This window comes from Meleagris gallopavo, chromosome 5, assembly GCF_905368555.1.
Source record: "Meleagris gallopavo chromosome 5, MGAL_WU_HG_1.1, whole genome shotgun sequence".
In the NCBI taxonomy this organism is placed as follows: domain Eukaryota; kingdom Metazoa; phylum Chordata; class Aves; order Galliformes; family Phasianidae; genus Meleagris; species Meleagris gallopavo.
Genome location: NC_139408.1, coordinates 56,733,355 through 56,753,977, shown reverse-complemented (window position 1 = coordinate 56,753,977; position 20,623 = coordinate 56,733,355). Strand labels below are relative to the sequence as shown.

The window sequence follows — 20,623 nt, the reverse complement described above, 5'->3', positions numbered from 1 at the left end:
GAGCAAGATGCACTCGTGCTGCTGCTTATCTGGGCTGATGGCATCGTGCTTTGGCTGAAATTTGGAGATGTGTTAATTTATGCTGTGAAGAACCAGGATTTTCCCCGGGCTGCCTGGAAGGACTTCTGAGCAGTCACAGCTTCAGGCTCCAGAGTTTTTTTTCGAGGAAGGAAGGGCTGAGGGCTGACAGAGCCCCAGGTCTGCTTGCCGTGCCAGTGCTTATGGAAAACCACAGCATCCGTCGTGAAGCGATGGAAATGGCTGCTGCCAACTTTGAAATGGTGTACGTGGTTGTTACTGAATGGTGAATGGGAATACTGAATTCCCCATTTCTCCCTGGAGAAACTGCCTCCCTCTCCCAGTGAAGATGAAAGAGTAGGTCAGTCTAGAATGACGTTATGCTTTGTTCCCTCCAGGCTAACTCATTGCTGATGCTTACAGCCCCTTGGGGACAGCCTGCTCCTGGGCAGGCAGTCTGGCACCTGCTCCTGCTGCTCTGTGGATGTGAATGAGGTCACAGGGCCCAAAAAACCAAAGGCATACAGGCAGTCTATAAGGTGAACCAGGGGCTGGTAAGCTCTGTGTATGCAGCTTTCCTGAAAGTCATTATCCTTATAACGATGATTTTTGCTTATATGAAGTTACACTAAAGTTATCGTAAGAAAACTTCTTATATCTCATCCAAATCTTCTTTTAGTTTGAAACTATGGGAGGATGGGCTTAGTCAGGAGAACCCAACAACTCCCAGCACAAATAAACCAAAAGCTTAGCATTTAATTCAGACATTTCATTGAAACAAATCAGTTTTCAATCTGCAGCTCGGGGTGTGCAGGCTCCCTCCCATCCAGCGTGCCAAGGACTGGGGGAAAACTCCTGGAATACAGGATGTAATGGGAAAATGAGTCATTTTCTTGGCACTACTGCCATCTGTGTTTTCTATTCTTTAAGCTACATTATTCTTTTCCTACTGAAGCTAAAAGGAGTGACACAAGTTTTGATAGTGCCGAGAATGTATAAAATGTGGTGTAATGATTTTCATGCTTTATATAATGGAACATATTCCAGTCGTTCAGTGGTTATGGTTACTCCCACATCCAACATTTCAAAACAAAGATGTGAAAACTAGGTGTGAGACACTGAAGTATGGGAAACACAATTTTAATTCAAGAAATCATATTTTCCTCCTAAAAGGAGGTTTGTTTCCTTGGTACTTGCTGATCACTGGCACAGATTTGTGCTATCTCACAAGAAATGCAAATTGTTATTTAAAAAGCTGTTTATTCTTGCTTAACACCATAGAGCAGCTTTTTTTTTTTTTTTTCTCATTCATGTAAGGTTGCGTATTTTCAAATTCCTCTTTAATATTGAACTGTCTGCCTTCAGTCAGTGACAGCCTTGCTGAGCTGCATTGCAATTAGGGAAACCTTCATCCTGAGTGCAGAGCTGAGCTGAACCAGAACAGACTTTTTGAGACAGTGTGATCACTGCTCTTGGCAGTCATGTAGATTCGGCGGTACCTTCAGTGGGACATCTTCATAAGCTGTATTTTTATGCCTTTTGCCTAGTTTGATGGAACATCAAACACCGCACCTGGCTTTCAGATGTGAAGTCTATTCTCCCACACCTGGTGGTTCAGGGAGCCAGTAGCTCCTCTACAGCACAGTTCTGCTTTTAAGCTGTCCTGTGTCCATTTGAACACTTCCACCTGAATGCCATGACCCAGATGCTGGAGCACAGATCTTGTTTGTGCCCCGTCGTTCAGCCATTGTTCTTCCATGTGTTGGTGGCCAGGATGGGGCTGGCTCCAGAGAAGCCAGAACTTACAACTTTTCCACCAACATTCTGTCAACCTCATCCTGGGTGTCCAGATAGATCTATGGAGGAGCCAGTGAATTTTGGTTTACTAAGTCCTAGCATTAAGTGAAAGTACAAACCCAGGGAAAAGCACTTGAACGTTCTTATTGGATGCAAGCCCCAACTGTGTTCTGCATGGTTGCGCTCCATCAGTGAGTGCCCTATTACAGATGTGCCATGTTATGGACCTTGACATGGCTTTGAGCAGTACATTGTGTATGTGTGGCACTAAGATTAATAGGTCTGGGCATCTCTGTGCCCCAGAGTGCCTGGATCTCGCTTCACTTGCTGCTCTGCTTGGCTGCAGGGGGGATGGGAGGTGGAGGCTGGCTTGTGCCAGGAGCAGATGATGCTTTTCGAGCAGAATGGGAAGAGAGCATGGACCAGGGGAAAGAGGTCCAGAGTGGATCTGCTTGGAGTGTTTTCGGTCATGGGCAACGTCTAGAATGGGTGTCCAACCTTTTGGATTTCCTGGGCCTCATGGAGTAGGGAGGAATTGTCTTGAGTTACATATAAAACATATAATATACTTAATGTATATGAATAACAAAACTTTCATTTTTTAAAATATTTTTAATAACATTAAAAAAAAAAAACAACCACCCATGAGGTCAACCAAACCATAAAACTATGGATTGGATGCATGTAGGACTCTAGAGCCTGCCCAGGGCTCCAACCTCTGATCTCAGTCCCCTCAACTTGTAAGGAGATCTGTAATGGTCACAACCTCAGTTTAATGGAACTTGAGCTTTCCTAGACTGTCCCACGCCATTTTGGGACCTGTGGTTGGTTTCTGTAGCATTATATATGCGTGCAGTTTCTTTAGGATTGAATCTACCTTTGCAGTGCTCTTTGTCACCAACTGTGCTACCAGAATTTTCTTTGTTAAAAATACATTTCTGAAAGATGTTTTGTCAAAGTGTGCAAATAGAGGTAATGGCTAAGAATTCAGGATTCATTTTTAATGAGTGATTTTTAATACTTTTGATTTTTGTGTGTGTATGCCATTCAAGTTGGGGAAAGTCAACATATTGTCTTTTCTGAGCCTGTGGTAATAACTGAGATATGTTTACTGCTAGACTGTAATACTGCTGAAACAGGTCTGGCAATATCATCTGTTTTATGATTCCAGGAACAACAAAGTGTTGCTTCAGTTAAGCCTGTCAATTGTAGATCACTTCTTTTGGAAGCTTCATGGAAGCCACTGCTTGAAATCTGTTGCAGACTGCTCAAGGAGCGATTCAGGGAGGAAGATGCAGTGTAGAAGATTTCCCTATACACTTGTCTTCCCAATTACCCCAGCTCTGTGTGACCTTAGGAAGATGCCATAAGGACGTGTCCACCTGACGCGTTGAGACATTGTGACAGCATCCTTCTCTAAGCTGCTGGAATAAGGAATAAGGGACTGGGAAACCAATTGTGGGGAGCTGCAACGTGAACACAGAAGGAGTCAAATGTGACGCAGTAAGACATGACTGCTGGGATAAGTTTTAATTGCCCATTTAAAGATGTCAAGAAGAAGTAAGAATTAGGAAACAGCACATCAGAGGAATCAAGTCTTTGAAAGGGTAGATAGAAAGCAGGACAAGGGGAAATGGTTTGAAGTTGAGGGAGGGCAGATTTCAGTTGGATGTGAGGGGGAAGTTGTTTGCTGTGATAGTGGTGAGGTGCTGGAACAGCTGCCCAGAGAGGCTGTGGATGCCCCGTCCATCCCTGGAGGTGTTCAAGGCCAGGTTGGATGGGGCCCTGGGCAGCCTGGGCTGCTGTGAGATGTGGAGGTTGGTGGCCCTGCCTGTGGTGGGGGGTTGGAGCTTCGTGATCCTTGAGGTCCCTTCCAACCCGGGCCATTTTGTGAAGTCTTTGCCCTTGTAGAGATACATGCTTATGAGCACAGCAGTTGTGTGTGTAGCCTCATGCTCCCATGGAGTGGCAGCAGTGATGACATTGAAGTGCAGTTTCTCTGATGGTTCAGTGGAGGTAGAAAGAGACAGAGTTGCTGCTGGAAATGTGTGTACATCGTGAAAATGGTTTCCTTCTCTGATATTCTAGGACAGGGTACCAAAATCCTGAACATAAATGTTTTGAGTCCCATAAACACTGAGCAAGCAGTAGTTGTTGAATGCTTTGAGCTAGTCCATTGGTTGTTTTAAGAACTATGTCCTTCTGTCAGTTTCATAGAAAGCTCTTAATATGAGTTGTTTTGGTGGTTTTTTGGATTTTGTTTTTTTTTTTTTTTTTTTTTTTGCACAGAATGGTGCAAAAAATTGTAGTTTATACTGTGTATTGTATTTGTGCTCCTGTAGTAAACTGAAGGCCAAAGTGAGACTGGAAATCTGATGTGGGGCTGCTGCCAGGCAAGGAGGGACTCAGTGCTGCAGTTCTTTTCAAACGCAATTCTCTCTGGTTGCAGTTATTTGCTGGTGAGAATTTCACTCACACAGAGCTTTGGTTGCAGCCTTGTTGGAGAGCAATGCTCAACTCGGAGCAGTGTCAGAACTCAAATTCATTAATCAGTTGCTTTTAATTATTTACTTCAATCTGAGCCATGAGAAGATCTTCGTGATTTGTGGACCTTGCAGAATTACTTAAAACGTAATTAAAAATGATGTATGTGAAATAGGAAACCCATAATGATTCTGTTAGAAGTGTGTATTTATTATGAGTAATATGCTTTACCTCCTGCAGGAAAGCATTTATCCCAATCTCGCGGCAGGATCCGTGCAGACAGATCCTTGTGTGTCAGCCCTGGCTGTGCCCACGTGTAACTTTGTTATCCTTCCCTTCATTTCACAATGGTGCTTTTCATTGTGAGCTCCTCTGGGTAAAACCAATCAGCAAGAGTGAAGTCCCCAGTGAGTTTTGTGCAATTCTGCAGCATAATAAGGAGGAAATAATCTTTTCTCTCTCTCTTTCCTTTTTTTTTTTTTTAAGAATGTGAAGATCTGAAGTAATTGTGTATGTGTTTGCAGCTCTCAAAAATGAGTTTTCCCACTCTCCTATCAGCTCTTAATTCTGCTAATTGCATATGAAGTGACCGGGGATCTCAGTGGTATTACTGTGATGAATGCACTGCCCTGGGACAACAGCTCTCCTCAATACAGAGCTTAGAGTATTTTACTGTGGGTAACATGGGGTTTGACACCAGCTGGAGGCTAGCTGATGTTCAGCTGGCTGATAAATGTATTATTAGGCCAGTTTATTTCTGTTTTTAGAAAGCATAGTACTCTTGGTGGGGAGCGAGGATGGGAAATGTTACACAAGGACATTTCATTATATAAATATCGAGAGTCTCAATTAACATCTTCATTTTTGGGTCCCATGTGGAACAAAAGGCAGGCATCCAACGCAGGGAGCCTTTGCTTTTTCTGTTTCATAGCTTTATGGCTATACGTTACCTTCAGCAGCCTTAGCAGACAAGTGATAGCAGGGAGAGTTCTGTAGTTTAAAAAGATCTATCAGCATGAAATACTTCCTACCTGCTCTCACTCTGCATGCCCAGCAGCACAAATCATCCTCGTTCTGTTGTCCGTGGGTTCCTTGCCCCCCAGTCTCACAAGAGAAGGACGAAGAACACTTTTTTCCTTGCATTGATTGGACTGTTTTTGCCACGTTGCTTAATGCTTGCCTGTATCTCTGTGGCTTAAACTGCATTTCCAGAGCTCAGGAAGCCTTCTTGATCGATAGCACCAACATGAGGAGCCACCGTGCCAATTAAATCACACTGCTGCTTCCCAACGCTACTGTCACAGGCTGACCTAATTTTGGCACTACAAAGCTTATCAGTAGAGTATCTATTGAGTTATAGGAACTGTAATGCTGTTTCTAGGAACAGGCAGATTTCTTACCCCCTTACAACTCGTTATGCTGCTGTTTATTGTCCTTCCTGCTGGGCAAGTATTAAAAAGTTACGATCTATGACATATGGTCTCTGTCTGTTGGTATCTGTTTCTGAAACAGTAGGTATGTTCTGGATGAGAAAAAGGCCGTTGTAATTCTCCAGACATGAAGACCCCTGTTTCTTTTGAAGATTTCTTTCTTATTTGAAGTGTTTTGGAATAATAGTAGCAGAGTCAATCATAGCATCAGAGAATGGATTGGGTTGGAAGGGACCTTAAAGATCACCTCGTTCCAACCCTCTGCCGTGAGCAAGGTTGCCATGCACTGAACCAGACACCGGATCCAGTAATAATGTGTTGCATGCCATGAGCAGATATGGCCTGTTGTGCTGCTGGTGCAGCTTGAGGCCACCCAGTGTTTGCAGTGACCCAGCTTTGGGTTGAGGAAAGACAAAAGCAAAGCCTTGCAAAGGTTGCATGCTGATTGTTTAGAGTGGTGAGGTTCTGGAACAGCTGCCCAGAGAGGCTGTGGATGCCCTGTCCATCCCTGGAGGTGTTCAAGGCCAGGTTGGATGGGGCCCTGGGCAGCCTGGCTGCTCTGAAATGTGGAGGTTGGTGGCCCTGCATGTGGTGGGGGGGGTTGGAGGCTCAGGATCCTTGAGGTCCCTTCCAACCTGGACCATTCTGTGATTCTGAGACTCTGAGTTGTTTGTTTACTTTCTCGGGTGGCCAGCTTACTTAGAAAAACTCTTCTCTACTTTGGCACTTGTTCAGAAAACAAATGTTATTCTGCAGGTTTGATGGAAAGTGGCTGTGCTCACATTCATCATGGCATCTGCTCTGCCCTTTGTGTCTTTATTAAATGCGTCTGGATACCTGCATCCATATTCAACTTTGGACATTACTAATTTTGCCTTCACAGAAATTTTATGACACCTTTTTCACCCCTGGATCTATGGGATCTATGCCATCTGGGGAGCTTGTTGCAAGTTGAAGCCTATTTGCTTGTGTAGACGTGTGTGTGTACAGGAGAGGGGAAATAAATTGAAATTGCTGGAAAAGAGCAGCCAACAACGGGGACCGATCTTACATCAATATATAATGAGACAAGGAGAAAGGTCAGCTTGGCACCATTCTTCATAGGAAAGAACTCTTTTGGCTTATTTGCATCACGGGGAGGTTTGTAGTCAGTTTTGTTGTCACAGCTCTGTCTGACCTGACACTGAGCTTTGTGAGCACTGCGCCTGCGTAATGCTGGGTCGGCGGGTGATGGATTCCTGCATGCGGTATTTACTGGGTGTAATCACAAGACAAATACTTCTGAAGTGCCACAAACAAAATAAATGCCAAGGATATATTACTTCCATGCCTTGTCTGCCATTAAATCCTTGGAGGCATATTTCAGAAGTAGCTGTAATGAATATTCCTGGGGAAGAGAAGGAGGTGACATTTTGTAATTACACAATGTCTTCTGAACCACAGAACATTAAAATTAAAGAAGGAAGAATATTTTTAATTTTCCTGCATTCATTTTAATCTTTCTTAAAGCAGCATATACTAATATAGAAGGAGTTGTTTCTTCTTTTCTGTATTGCCATTTCAGACGTAACAGATGTGGAGCCGTGGCACAGGCACTAAATCAAAGGATGCTTCAAGCGTAATTTGAAATAATATGAATACAATATGAATTAAAATGTCATATTAATATAATATGAATGTAAAAGGCAGCAGGATGTCGGTGTAATGTTGCTGACTCTCCTAATTCTATCTGAAGTCTCCTCATCTGTGCTGAACTGCTTCTGCATGTCAGCATTTTATGCTTAGTGTTGTGGGAGATGGTACCCAGCCGTGGGGTGGAGCTCATCGTACCACGGCTGTGTGTGGCAGAACAAGGAATAGATGCCTGTGCCCTGGGGCATGGAGCACAGCTGGGCAGCCTGGGCTGCTATGAAATGGGGAGGTTGGTGGCCCTGCCTGTGGCAGGGAGCTTGGAGCTTCATGATCCTTGAGGTCCCTTCCAATCCGGGCCGTTCTGTGATTCTCTGACATTTCTGACATGGCAGAGGGACAATGAAGAGCAGCCCAGTGGTCTAGAGGTCTTATTTGTTTCCTCTAAGCAGCAAACAGCATCTCCATCCCTACAAGGAGCAGCTCTGCGGGGCTGCGGGGAGGGCACAAGGCAGTTCGGAGCAAGAGGAAGGCAAGGGGAAGCTTTTTGCAGTGCTGTTGGGTTTGAGAAGTGCCAGCAAGCTGTTCTGTGCTGCTCTCTGGTCCCTCCTGGAGCCGGTCGCCTCGTGCACACTGTGATGTGGGAAGCATCTATTGCTTGCAAAAGCTCTTCCGCCCACGCCGGTCTCTGCAGGGAGGACAGGTTTCTGAAATGCTTGCTGAAGGGATTAACCTAAGCCAAGCACATTGAGAAATGATCTAAATATAGTAGACTGAGATGGATGGGAGCAGTGCATGGCAGTGAGGAGTATCAGGCTTAGCCGTTGCAGCCTGACATAATTATTCTCCTCCTGCTCCTGTACCTGACCCACCACTGTCCTGCTCAGGTCCTTTCCTTGAGCCTCATTTTCTTCAGCCTTCAGAGAACAAGGGCCAGAATAGAAATTATGGGCAGTGTTTGTATGAGATCCAGGCGCTGTGCAGTAGGTGGTGCCTAAAGCTGCATGCAGAGCTGCACGAACTGCTGCACATTCTCTCTGTAGGTGGGCCGAGCAAAATGCAATGAGCAGTGGTGTAAAAGCATGCAGATTCAACTCCTTCTGGGCTCTATTTTTCTTCCACTTTCTGGCTTTCTCGATCATTTAAGGCTTCAGTTAGGACTAAAGCATTTGTCCACCATTGGAGCAGCACGCTGATGAGTAGGGAGAGCAAACTGTCGGGTGTTCAAACCCCACCAGAATTACCATTTATCTCTTCAGCCTTTGTTATTTCATTTGGCAGTGGGGTTGTAACTGGAGCTCCACTTTTTTCTCCTATTGATTCACTGTCTGAAAATTTTAATAGTTGTGAATTTCATGCTGCAGAAATAAAGATACAGCCAGGAACATCCACGGGAGAATTGCTAAAACAGTGCTGTAATTTGTACATTTGGTATCAGGAACAACGTTGCTGTTTTCCTACATGTACAGTGTGTAAAACATGGTCACGTCCTGCACTCGGACTGAATTTACAAGAAAATTAAAGTGAGGGTTTGTTCAGCTCCAAGCCCCGATCCCTTTGACAGCAACAGGATTTCAGTATTAACGTTGAGAAGGAGCAGCATCAGCCCCGCCGTTTCTCCTGCTTAATTTTAATGGTTTAATTAAGGCACCTCATTTGCATAATGCACGCGATAATAAGTTTAGAAAGTTATCTAATGACGAGAACAATAAGAGAGAGCTCATTCGGAAATGGAGCCCAAACTAACCAGAAAGCAGAGGAGCTCTTGAAGGCTGTACCCTGGCGACTGCGAGATGTGGCCGAGCACCGCGACCATCTCTTGGCACCTACCGTGTGGGTTTGCTGCTGGGGAGGGCAGGGATGACCAGGTGCTGTGCTCACTGCTCTCTGTTTGCACCTTGCAGCCCCCCCCACCGTGCGTATCGTGCACTCAGGCCTGGCGTGCAACATCGAGGAGGAGCGCTACTCGGAGAGGGTCTACACCATCCGTGAGGGTGAGACGCTGGAGCTGACCTGCCTGGTCACCGGCCATCCCCGACCACAGGTGAGCCCCCACCAACCTCTTTGGGACAGCTTCATCTGCTGCTCTGCTGCAGGGGGTTAGAGGTCGATGCAGCAGGAGGATTCCACTGGAGGATTCGTCAGGGCTTTTGTGGGTTCGGTGCTGGAGTGCTGTAGAAGGAGCATCAGCAGCACAAAAAATGATGGGTTTGGAGTGAATGGTTATCTGGGAATGTGTTGTGATGCGGGGATGCAGAGGTTGGCAGAAGGAAATACAAGTGTGAAGGCAGGGAGTGCTGAGAGGGGGTGGTGCACATCGCAGAGTAAATGGGCTGAGCTGGAGGGGTCTCGCTGAGCTCCCATGTCCTGGCCATGAGCATGGCATGAGCCACGGCATTGAGATCCTGCAGGAAACTGAGGTTAAACTGAAGGAAACTATCCTTTTCCAGGCATGGCTCTATTATTTTAGAGCATTTATTCAAAGATAATCTGGTCAGTTTGTGCTGGAGCTGCTGGGTATCCCCATCACCATCCCTTCTCCCTGTGCACCTTGTGAAGTTATTTTACATGGAATCACAGAATCATTCAGGTTGGAAAACATCTCCTTTTCATAAGATCCCAAACCCAACCCCACCCCATCATGCCCACTGCCCACATCCCTCAGTGCCACATCTCCACGGCTCTGGAACACCTCCAGGCACAGTGATCCCACTACTCCCTGGGCAGTCTGTGCAGTACCTGACTGCTCTTTTGCAGAAGAAATGTTTCCTAACATTCAACCTGAACCTCCCCTGGTGGAACCTGAGACCATCACCTCTACACTTACCCATGTATGCATTTGATTCACGTTCTTTTTTTTCCTTCTAAAGAGCTTTTGGTTCTCTTCTGTCTCCCTTCAGAACCACTCTATGACAGAGTTTCATGCAAATACTGAAATATCTGAACTACTACAGATGAAAATGGCTCTTTCCAGGAGCGAGGTGTAGAGCAATGGGCAGGGTAGGATCTGTCCCAGGCTCAGGGAGGGCTGTGGCCATCTCTCTGAAACTAATTCATGTTCCAGTGCCTGCTGCTTTTCTTGCATTCCTTCAACCCCTCCAACCTTTCCTTATCCAGGCTTATTTCACATCTTTTTTTAGATGCAAACCAACTGCTTTTTGATGGAAATAAATAGCACATTCATGTGCAAGCAGGAAAGAATAAAGATAGGTTGATACTTCAAGTGTGCTCCCTGGGAGAATGTTTCCCAACCCATCTCCTCCAACAGGGCTCACCTGTGCTTGGTGCAAAGCTGCAGGAATCAAAGAGCCCTCCCCCCCAGCAGGCAGCAGTGCAATGAGCACACTGTTACCTGCCTGCAAATGCTTTGGGCCAGCTATGAATGGTGCTGTCTTAAGCAGTCACAAAGCTTATGATGCTGCTGAATCAAAAAAAAATAAAATAAAAAGCCACTGTACAACCAAAACTTCTTATTAAGAAAGCGACCACATGGCTTCCTTTTTCCCTTCTCACAAAATCTTCTATTTTCTCATCTGAAATTCAGGATAGAAAATTGATTTCTCTTTGTTTTAACTGTTTATAGATTTTCTTTGTCATCCGGCACCTCTGTCTGCTCCCTTGCACTCACTTTCGTGCTACAGCTCTCAAAGATTTGCCTTTACTTTATTTTCACATTAATTGCCTGAGAGCTGGGGATAGTTGTAATAGCCTCAGATGGGTGATTTTGCAGCAGAACACAGGAGGCTTGGCAGGGCTACATTGGAACGTTTGCCTTTTTATCCCCTTCCTATTAAATTTCCAGTCAGTTTTACAGCCCTCTTTCCCACCCCCCAAAGATGAGGCTGAGACTTTTTGTTGTTGGTGGTGGTTTTTTTTGCACTGCTGTGTTTAAACTTCAGCATGCTTGTCTATGGGAGCTGCAGCCCCTTAGATTCCATTCCCTTGGACTCTGTGCCCATAAAATCTGCCTTCTCTTAAGCAAGGCTGTGATGAATCTCAGCAGTGTTCTTTTGTCAGTGGGACTATTGGGGAAAAGCAGGCATCGAGCTCAGACAGGAGATCGAGATGGATGTAAAGTCAGCAAGCTGTGGCTTGCTGTTAGCAATTGCCATAAAACTTCTCTTACCAGTCAAGAATTACTCTTGGGTGTTTTAAATACAAGCAGGGTGTTTTAAATACAGCACAAGGTGTTTTTTTCATACTGCTCGTTGGATGCATCCTGCCTGGTCCTATAGCGGAGCTCTGCCTTCCATCCACATTTTAAGGTAATTCACTACTTGAACATTTTAGTGATTATTGCACAGAAGGAGGCTGTGGATGCCCCATCCCTGCAGGCATTCAAGGCCAGGCTGGATGTGGCTCTGGGCAGCCTGGGCTGCTGGTTGGTGACCTGCACACAGCAGGGGGTTGGGACTGGATGAGCATTGTGCTCCTTTGCAACCCAGGCCATTTTAGAATTGTACAATTTTAGATGGTTCCTATAAGCAGCAGATGTAAGGCTGCTGCACAGGATCAGTGCAAGAGGAAACACAGCAAATCAGGTGCAGCTGATGGAGGTGCTGAGGTGGACAGTGTGCTGCTGGGAGGATGGTCAACATTTATCAGAGGTGGTGGCATAAGGACTGTGAGGACTTCTTGTCTGAAATCAGGTTCTGTTCCTGATATGCAAGATGAGTTTGTAATTGAGCATCTTAAAAACCAGGGGTTTGGAGCAACAGTTAATTACACCTGCAAAAGAAGAGACTTTAAAATCATGCACGCTGCTTAACAAAGACTTTTTTTTTTCTTGTTATTGGGGCCAATTAGCTGCACTCACCTGCTTTCCTGATTCTTAGCTCACAGTAGGTCTCCCCAACTGTGGAGAGGCAGATTAGAAGCCAAGTAGCTAATGGTAGAGGATAGAAAAAAGAAAGTAGTGGAGGAAAATGTGTGAAGTTTCTTGCTATGGGTCCCTCGAAGTCTCAGCCAGATGGCAGCCAGGCAGGCAGGTGTCAGAGCTGGTGACTGGCTGGAGAGGGTGCTGGCACTGCTGGCCGGATCACGTCAAGGCTCTGAGCTCGAGGGAGGTCAGCAGGAGCCAGCCTGGCTGCAGAGGCATCAGGTCATCTTCTCTGATGTTTGTCTGCTTGCTGCCTTCCTCTTGGGCTGAAAGGAGCATGATGATGATGTGTGAGCTTCAGACCACTGTTGTAAGCTGCTAGTAACCCTTGGGGAGTCTTCAGAGGCTTTGTGTTCTGCCGTCCCCAGTGCTGACCACCCTTCTCAACCTGCTCTGTCCCATGGATCATCCCCAAGGGCAGCAGACCTTGCTGATGCTGCGTTCCAGCCTCCTGCACTGTTGCATTACTGTTTCTGGCGCATCGTCTGCCTAGATTTCCTTTCCATCATATTGCACTTCCCTCTGGATACATCAAGAGAGAAAAAGGCAGTGAGAAAGTGCTGCTCATGGGTCACTCTTGAAAGGATGTACCAAAGCTGGGACCCTGGGAGAAGAAATAGTTTTGTTCTCCCTCATGTCAGTGCTTCTGTGCTGTGCTTTACCAAAGTGCACATTTATTCCTTTTTGTCTTTCCAGGCGTTGCATTTAACTTCTTGATCAACTGATGTATCTCTGTCACAGACCGACGACGTGCGTGTGCCTCAGTCTGTGATCTGCTCCGAGTCGTGTCACAGTGATGCTGCTTTGTAGGGGCCTCTTTGGAAAATACATCTTTGGCTTTACTCTATTTTCCCACCTGCAGAGCTCTCTGTACAGGTACTTAAAGGCAGGCGGAGAGATGGAAACATGTATTCGGTGCAGTGCCGGCACCTGCAAAGTGGAAGTGGTTTTGAAACTGTGTAAAAATTTTTGGTGGAATAATCAATATCAATAAGACCACTGGAGGAAATAAGAAAAGCTGCAGTCAGTGCTGCAAAGGGAGAGAATTGGAAATGCTTGTACACAGTGCTTCCCCAAAACATAGCTTGGCTCCTAATTGTGCAGAAAGCTCAGAGCACCTCAGCACAACAGCTGTGCAGTGACTGTGTAGCATTGGAGCTATTACTGCTATTCATGATTTGCAGAATTCTTACACACGGCACTCATCACTCGATCTATTAAATGCACCATTAGTTGCCATAGAAACTAATTTTTCTTGATGAAGTTTTTTAAAATGCCAACCTCCAGGCTCAGGTGAGGCTAACAGTGGGTGGGCAGATGCAGCCATTACTCATAAATTATCATTTTCCAGATGTTGCCCAATGGTGGGCTTTTTTTTTTTTTTTTTTTTTAATGAACAGAATTGATCACTTCCCTTCCTATCTGGGAACGAGGGCACGGCAGATAATACTGCTGTGTGTCTGTGGGCTTGCTGGGCTGTTGGTGTGCTCTGCAAGGCGCCCAGCTGCAGTTTCACCCTTGGGACTCATGGATTCCAAGTGTGGCCCTAGGAAGCGAGTGCTGTGTCCATGTGCTCTCCTAGTGGCATCTAAGGCAGCATGGAGGTGGCTGAGACCTGTGATATGGGTACCTTACTTGCTGCTTTATGCAGCTGGTAGGTGACAGAGCAGGGGCTGCCTGGCAGTCTGCCTGCATTGCTCACTGCCTGCTAAAGGCTGAGATAGAGGCAGTGTTGGCAGACCTTCGCCTACATTGGGGTTACTTTGGCACTCATTGTCAGTGATTCTTTTCCACATATTTTAGGTCTGTGTGCTGTCAAACCTCAGCTTACATCATCCTGTCACCTTCTGTGAAGCAAAATGTGCTGTGTGGAGCCCATCAGTGTGGCCTGGTGTCCTCCAGTGAGTGGCAGGCTCCCATGGCTGTTCCCTTGCCTTGCACCAGGTTTTCCTAGGTGGGTGGGAGGGAACCTGCAGATCCCTGCTCTGTGGGCTCTGTTATGTCTGCTCTGCTGGGGTTGAGTTTCTTAGGGAATGGTCCTACGTGAAGTGATCTCATGGCCACAAGTGCTTCTGCCTGTCCTGACCTTCCCTCTGCCTGCATCCACTGATGTAGTCCTGCCACAAAAGAAAAGGTAAGCTTGGAAATGAGCAGAAACCACTCATGGCTTTGGGATAAATTCAGCCTAGCACCTTATGTGCAACACATAGTATGGTCCTGTGAGACAGGTATGCATGCTGTGCCCCCAGAGAGTTCTGTGAGTCAGCCTGTTCTGGGTTGTAGCATGTGCTAGTATGTACTGAGGATTCCTTCTGCAGAATCCAATCAGAACCTCCCTCTCACATTCTTCTCCTGCCCTTTCTGGGCAGCATTCCCAGCCTATGCCTCTTAATTTCCATGAAATCACGGGGCTAAGCTATGTGTTGACTCCTGGTTGCTTGCAAAGAGGCTTCCCCTGCTCATGGTGTGCAGGGGTACGGCTCCTTTGAGGTGTGGGACAGCAGGTAGGTATGAGCCAGTGCTGCACTCTGGAGCCTAAAGTCTGTGCCCTGGGGTGCACCAGGCCAGCACTGCCAGTGGGAAGAGCAGGGATTGCTTGGGTTTGGGTGGTGCTGTGTGTGGCCAGGAACAGAAATGGTCCCTGGTAGGGGATGTGCTCATGTACCGCGTTTGAGGCCCCAGAGATCAAGCCGTGTCTGGACTGGCTGGACTTGCAGGACTGACCCGTTTTGCATCTGTATTGTTGCAGCCATTTTCCATGTGTGATGTGGCAGGGTTCTTACTGCAGAGCTGTACTGCAGGAGAAAAAGAAAAAAAACTCTTTAATTATCATCTGATGCTGAACAGCACAATGGGGCTTGAATAAGTAAGGCACTGAAAGAAGCAGTAGAGAAGGTGGGAAACCAGATATATTACAAGGGTGGCAGTGGGGGACACCTTGGGTACCTCATGTTGGCCTTCATTCATTTTCCTTTCCATAGGAAGTGTGCAGTGAAACTAATGGCATGGCCAAGGAGAGAGAGATGGGGCCCTGCTGCACACTGGTGCAGAGTGCTTTTGGAGTGCTTGTGACATGGTGCAGAGTAGCTTTGGAGATGTGGGAAGCAATGAAGTAGCACAGATCAACAATTAGAGAGAAGGATCAATGGCTGGATCAGAGGGGTGGGTAAAGGGCTAGCTCAGCTGCTCTTACAGATCAGAGATATAGTGCAGAAGGAGATGGGACTGCCATCCAGTGCCTTGCAGTCCAAGATGGGGCCCAGCCTGTGTGATTTAGCACTTAAAAGCAACGCTGCAGAAGTAAAAGTTCTAAAAGCCAAGGGGATATGAGGGCCTCACTTGCCTTTACGAGGAATAATTTCTCCCTCTTAATGAATGTTAGGAATAAGCCAAGTTTCTACAACTATCTCGTTTTTATTCCTTCCTCCAAAGGCTGAATATTTTCCTTGCAGATTACACATTGTTCCTTGCATATTTGATCCCAAAGCAAAAAAAAAAAAAAAAAAAAAAAAAGCTTTTCAGTTGGTCCCAGCATCTCTGCAGAGTGGGTCACTGCACTCCTTTACACAAAGCTGTGCTGTCAGCTGCGGTCGGAGCGTGTTGTGCACTCAGTTTAGTGATGTGCTCAGATGCATGAGCATCCCTGTCCCAGGAAGCCTGCTACAACTCCAAGGGTGTCCTTCTTGCTTGTCCTCCAGTGTAGCCCCTCTGGGGGGATGCTGTGATTTCTGTCCCCAGTGTTTATTTCTCCTGTCAGGGCAGGGAAATTGCTGTAGTGTGTAGTGAATGCGTGCGCAGTGCTTTGCAGAGGTGTGAATTCAGGTGCAATACTTGAGGAAGAAAATGTCAAATTAACTGCTCATAGCATCAGCAGCAAAAATGGCATGTAAATTTTAATCAGGTTTCTTTTAGTGCTGAAGAATGATAGAAATACTTGCCCTTCACCAATAAATGTGAGCTTTATTGAGTCAAACATTTACAAAGGGGTTCTCAGCATAAAAAGCAGGCTAATTTAGTCATGAGTCAGGCTGGATTTTGTCAGGTGTTCACTGAACATTTGTAAAATCTTTGCGTGAACTGAGGAGTGTCGCATGAAATCATCATCCATTTCCCTAACAAGAGCACAATTACTGTAATAACGATATGCAGAGGGCAATAGGAAAGCAGCTGTTCCACAGCAAATAGCCCCCTCCCCATAAATTACTTTATTTGGCTACATCAGCAGTTAATAAGAATGTCTTCCAATTAAAACAGAAGATGTAGCATCCAGTTTGCTTCAAAGGAGCCTTTTATGTTTCACTTGCAGCTGATCAAAGCCAACACCACGTGGGTTGTTTTTGTTTTTTTCTTTCTTTTGTTTGTTTGTTCTGAAACTCCGCTCTTTACGTTTTAATGGATGGAGTGCCAGAACATGTTAGTTCTTTCTTTGCACTCTAATCAGGTGAAGGTAGGGTTGCGTAGCAAGTGTTTAATATGGCACATGTTTTAAATAATGAAGGTGCTCTGTGATGCAGTGGTGTGCTGGCAGCTCGGTGGGAAGCTCTTTGCTGGAGCTGGAAGCACTGCGTGGTGCATCTGCTGCCTGTCAAAGTGCAGTGTTCTCCCCATCTACAAGGGGAAGTTCAAGAGTTTGCCTCTAAACCTTGTTTGCTGATATTTGGATGTTGCCTCGGTGGCAGATCCTAGAAGAGGAAAGTCTTGAAGATGAGAATGTTGAAGTAAGAGCAGGCAGTAAGTGAGAAAGGAAGGAGACTCAGAGCTGCTTACCTCGCCATTCCTTTAACTGTGGTGCAGGTTTAGCCTTCCTAATAAGCAACCTGAGAGAAAACTCAACCCGTTGCAAACAATAGTTCACCCCAAATACTTCTTCCTAGAATAGCTTATGTTGGAAGGGACCTTAAAGATCACAGAATCCTAGAATGGCCTGGGTTGCAAAGGAGCACAATGCTCATCCAGTTCCAACCCCCTGCTATGTGCAGGTCGCCAACCAGCAGCCCAGGCTGCCCAGAGCCACATCCAGCCTGGCCTTGAATGCCTGCAGGGATGGGGCATCCACAGCCTCCTTGGGCAACCTGTTCCAGTGCCTCACCACCCTCTGGCTGAAAAACTTCCTCCTCATATCCAACCTAAACCTCCCCTGTCTCACTTTAAAACCATTCCCCTTGTCCTATCACCATCCACCCTCACAAACAGCCGTTCCCCCTCCTGTTTATACACTCCCTTCAAGTACTGGAAAGCCACAATACTTGAAGGGAGCATTCCAACTCCCTACCATGTGCTGGCTGCCCAGGATCCCATCCAACCTGGCCTTGCACACTCCCAAGGGTGGAGCATCCGCAGCTTCTTTGTGCAGCCTGTTGTGCCTCACCACTGAAGCATTTTCTAGTATTTGTTGACTCCTTCTAGTGCCTTTATAAGGAATTGTACAGAAACAGGATTGGTTGGAGTTGTCTTAGTTGTGTGAGCTGTGCCTCCTCTGCACCACATCATGGAGTGTAAGATATTTTGGGGCAGTTGTAACAAGAAAGAGGTGCAGCATTCTTTATGCTCAGTGTGCTCCTTGTTTATTTTATTCTGAACAATATAACCATTTGTATCTTGCTGTTTCTCCTGGTTCTAGGAGATGTGCACTGCAGGGCAGTGCTGACTCAAGTGATGGCTGATAACTGTATGCATTGTGGTACGTGGATTAAACACAGTCCTGTGAACAGCAAAAAATATGCACTTTGCTTTCTATTCTGATACAGGATTTTGAGAACTAGCTTGAAGACTGTTGAAAAAAATCACCAATTTTTTGTGTGCTTGCAACTGTGTTTTCAATTAGTCTAAATGCATTAGCTGTGAATTTTCAAATGGAATGCATAGAGCTGCAATCAGATACTCAACTCAGAAGTTTGGTCCTGACTCTTTACCAGATTTTTCTAAGACCTCCCTTAACAGAGTAAGATATCCCTTGCTTCACAATCACACCTTATTCACATCATTACTTCTTGGCAGTATGTACATTTGTAAAGAGATATTGTCAAGGATGAAGCACAAGAGGTTTCATCAAAAATCGTTGATGGACACAATGAGAACTCAGTAAGAATTGCAGCCAGTGCCATCAAACCAGACTGATGCATCAGTTTCACAAAAACGAGGTCACATATCCCACTGGTTTTTATATTTTTGTTGCTCTCTTTTTATGTTTTAATGATATATATTTATATATATAAAATTGTTATGTACATACATTAGCTGCATTATATTATATATGCAGCCCAAGACAATTTTTCTTCACTCAGTGCAACCCAGGCAAGCCCAAAGGTTGGACACCCATGCTTTAAATCAAGATAAATGCATCAGGGCAAGTAAAAGATAAAATTCAGTCACACTCTCAGATGAGAGTATTGAGCTTGCAGCTGCTAAAGTGTCAGCAATCACTGAAATGAGACTGTCAGAGAATCATGCAGAGTTGGAAATGATATCCAGGTGAGTGATTTTTACCATACCAGCTTTACACTGATCCTTGTGGAAGCTTAAAAGCTGCCAAAAATCCTCTACAGCAAGTTTCTGAAGAACACAGAGCACAAATCTCCCACCATCAGAATAAGACTGAAATTCTTTAGCTTCCTGAAGTGTGGATGTTTTCTTCTGGATCTCCTCTTTCTTCTCCCTTTCCCTTGGATCTTCCCCCCTGACAGGATATGTGTTCATAGAACCACAGAATCACCAGGGTTGGAAGGGACCTCCAAGGTCATCCAGTCCATCCAGTCAACATACCACTTATTGTTAGTTTTTGTTTTCCTTGTTCTAAATGGTTCTTAAACCAAGGTGAAGTTGGCTGACAGGATGGACCACTGGCTGCAGAAGTGGCAGTTTTTCAATGCCATTGAGTGTAGTAGCTTCATTGTCAAAGGTGAGATGGGTGGTTTTGTAAGGAGATGTATTTTTGTGAGGTCTTGCTCATTGCAAAGCAGAGAATAAAGATGAATAAAGAGAGAATTTAGTAACCCAGGGAGTCCCGCAGAGCACACAGATGTGCTGTGGCTGAAGCAGAAGTACATTCTCTGGTTTGTGAGTGGGTAATTCCTAAGGAAATACTTGAACATGATTTTTTCTGGAGCAGAAGGGAGTAGTCATTCCCATTTCTTTGGGTGTAAGATGTGCTGTGAATCTGAGAATAAAACCAGTGAGCTCCTGGTATCTTCTCCCATAGCAGCAGGAAGCGTTTCTAGATGGAGACTGTTAGTTTTGCTGCTCATATCATTTCCAGTAACTGAATCTGTTAGATCCCAAAGTCCAGATGTGTAGTAATGCCTTTGGGAAGGAGTGGGATGACTCCAAGTTTGATGCTGGTGCCTTCTCTGCTTTAGTCCACCATTTGGCTCTAGAGATGATGCCCTCCCAGGAGGGACTTATTTAAGCCCCGTGTACTTCCATGATTTGCAGTTCCCTGACTGAGCATGGGAGGCATACCTTTTCCTCAGAGCCTTTTTCTTAAATCCCACCAAATTCAGGGGGAAGATGACTCAAAGTATAGGGAGCTGAGACCTTCTGCATATCATGTGGTGGTAATGGCTGATGGTCAGATTTGATGATCTTAGAGGTTTTTTCTAACCTCAGTGATTCTATGATAAGTTAGCAAGGACCAGAGATGCCATCCCATCATTTCCCAGCTCCTGCAGTTGCAAGTCTTTAGTTTTCTTTCCTGACACTTTTGACCACCCTCAGGTCACAGCACATTTAACTCACCAGCCAACTTCCTTGCTGCAGACCACAGCATCCCCTTGCATGTAGAATCCTCCTGCAGCTTTACAGAATCACACAATCACAGAAAGGCTTGGGTTGGAAGGGACCTCAAGGATCATGAAGCTCCAACCCCCCTGCCAAATGCAAGGCCACCAACCTCCACATTTCATACCAGCCCAGGCTGCCCAGGGCCCCATCCAGTCTGCTCGTGATCAGTATTTGGATTCCCACAAAGTGGTCTGATTGAGGTTATGTTGATACACAGCAACTGAAGTGGGTTTTTCTACTCCCCTGAATTATTGACTTGTGTGTGTGTGAACGGCTCGTGGATAGAACGGGAGCAAATTGGGTTGTTCCTGGTGTGAGCATTACATCACCACTCTGTGATCTCTCTGTGCTGCTTCATTCTCTGCGCACCTACCTGGCTGTTCTGGTAGATCATCTGGAGGGTGCTCTGTAACCGAGGCTTGCTCCCACTCTGTTATCAGAGTGTTTTTAGACTTGTTTTCCCTCCTGGAGGCTTTGTAGTCAGCTTAGGCACGTGCAGTCTTTGCTGTTTTGCTTTGTTTTGTTTTTTTTTTTTAATAGATTGCTCTGTATGTTAGCAAAGGAAAGAAATCTGAATCTGAAGAGGAGAAGCTGAACTGTAAATAAG

At 45.6% G+C, this 20,623-nt stretch overlaps 1 protein-coding gene across 3 annotated transcripts in view; it reads left to right on the top strand.

The window, feature by feature from the left end:
- Window positions 1-20,623, top strand: part of MDGA2 (MAM domain containing glycosylphosphatidylinositol anchor 2) — a 315,342-nt gene that overhangs the window by 86,544 nt on the left and 208,175 nt on the right. For all 3 annotated transcript variants that reach the window (XR_014883814.1, XR_014883813.1, XM_085225899.1), the window contains exon 2: window positions 9,263-9,402. Coding sequence is in view for 1 of the 3 variants with exons in the window: in XM_085225899.1 (XP_085082025.1) it covers window positions 9,263-9,402 (140 nt within the window). In the remaining 2 variants the exon portion in view is untranslated. The remainder of the gene's footprint in view (window positions 1-9,262; window positions 9,403-20,623) is intronic.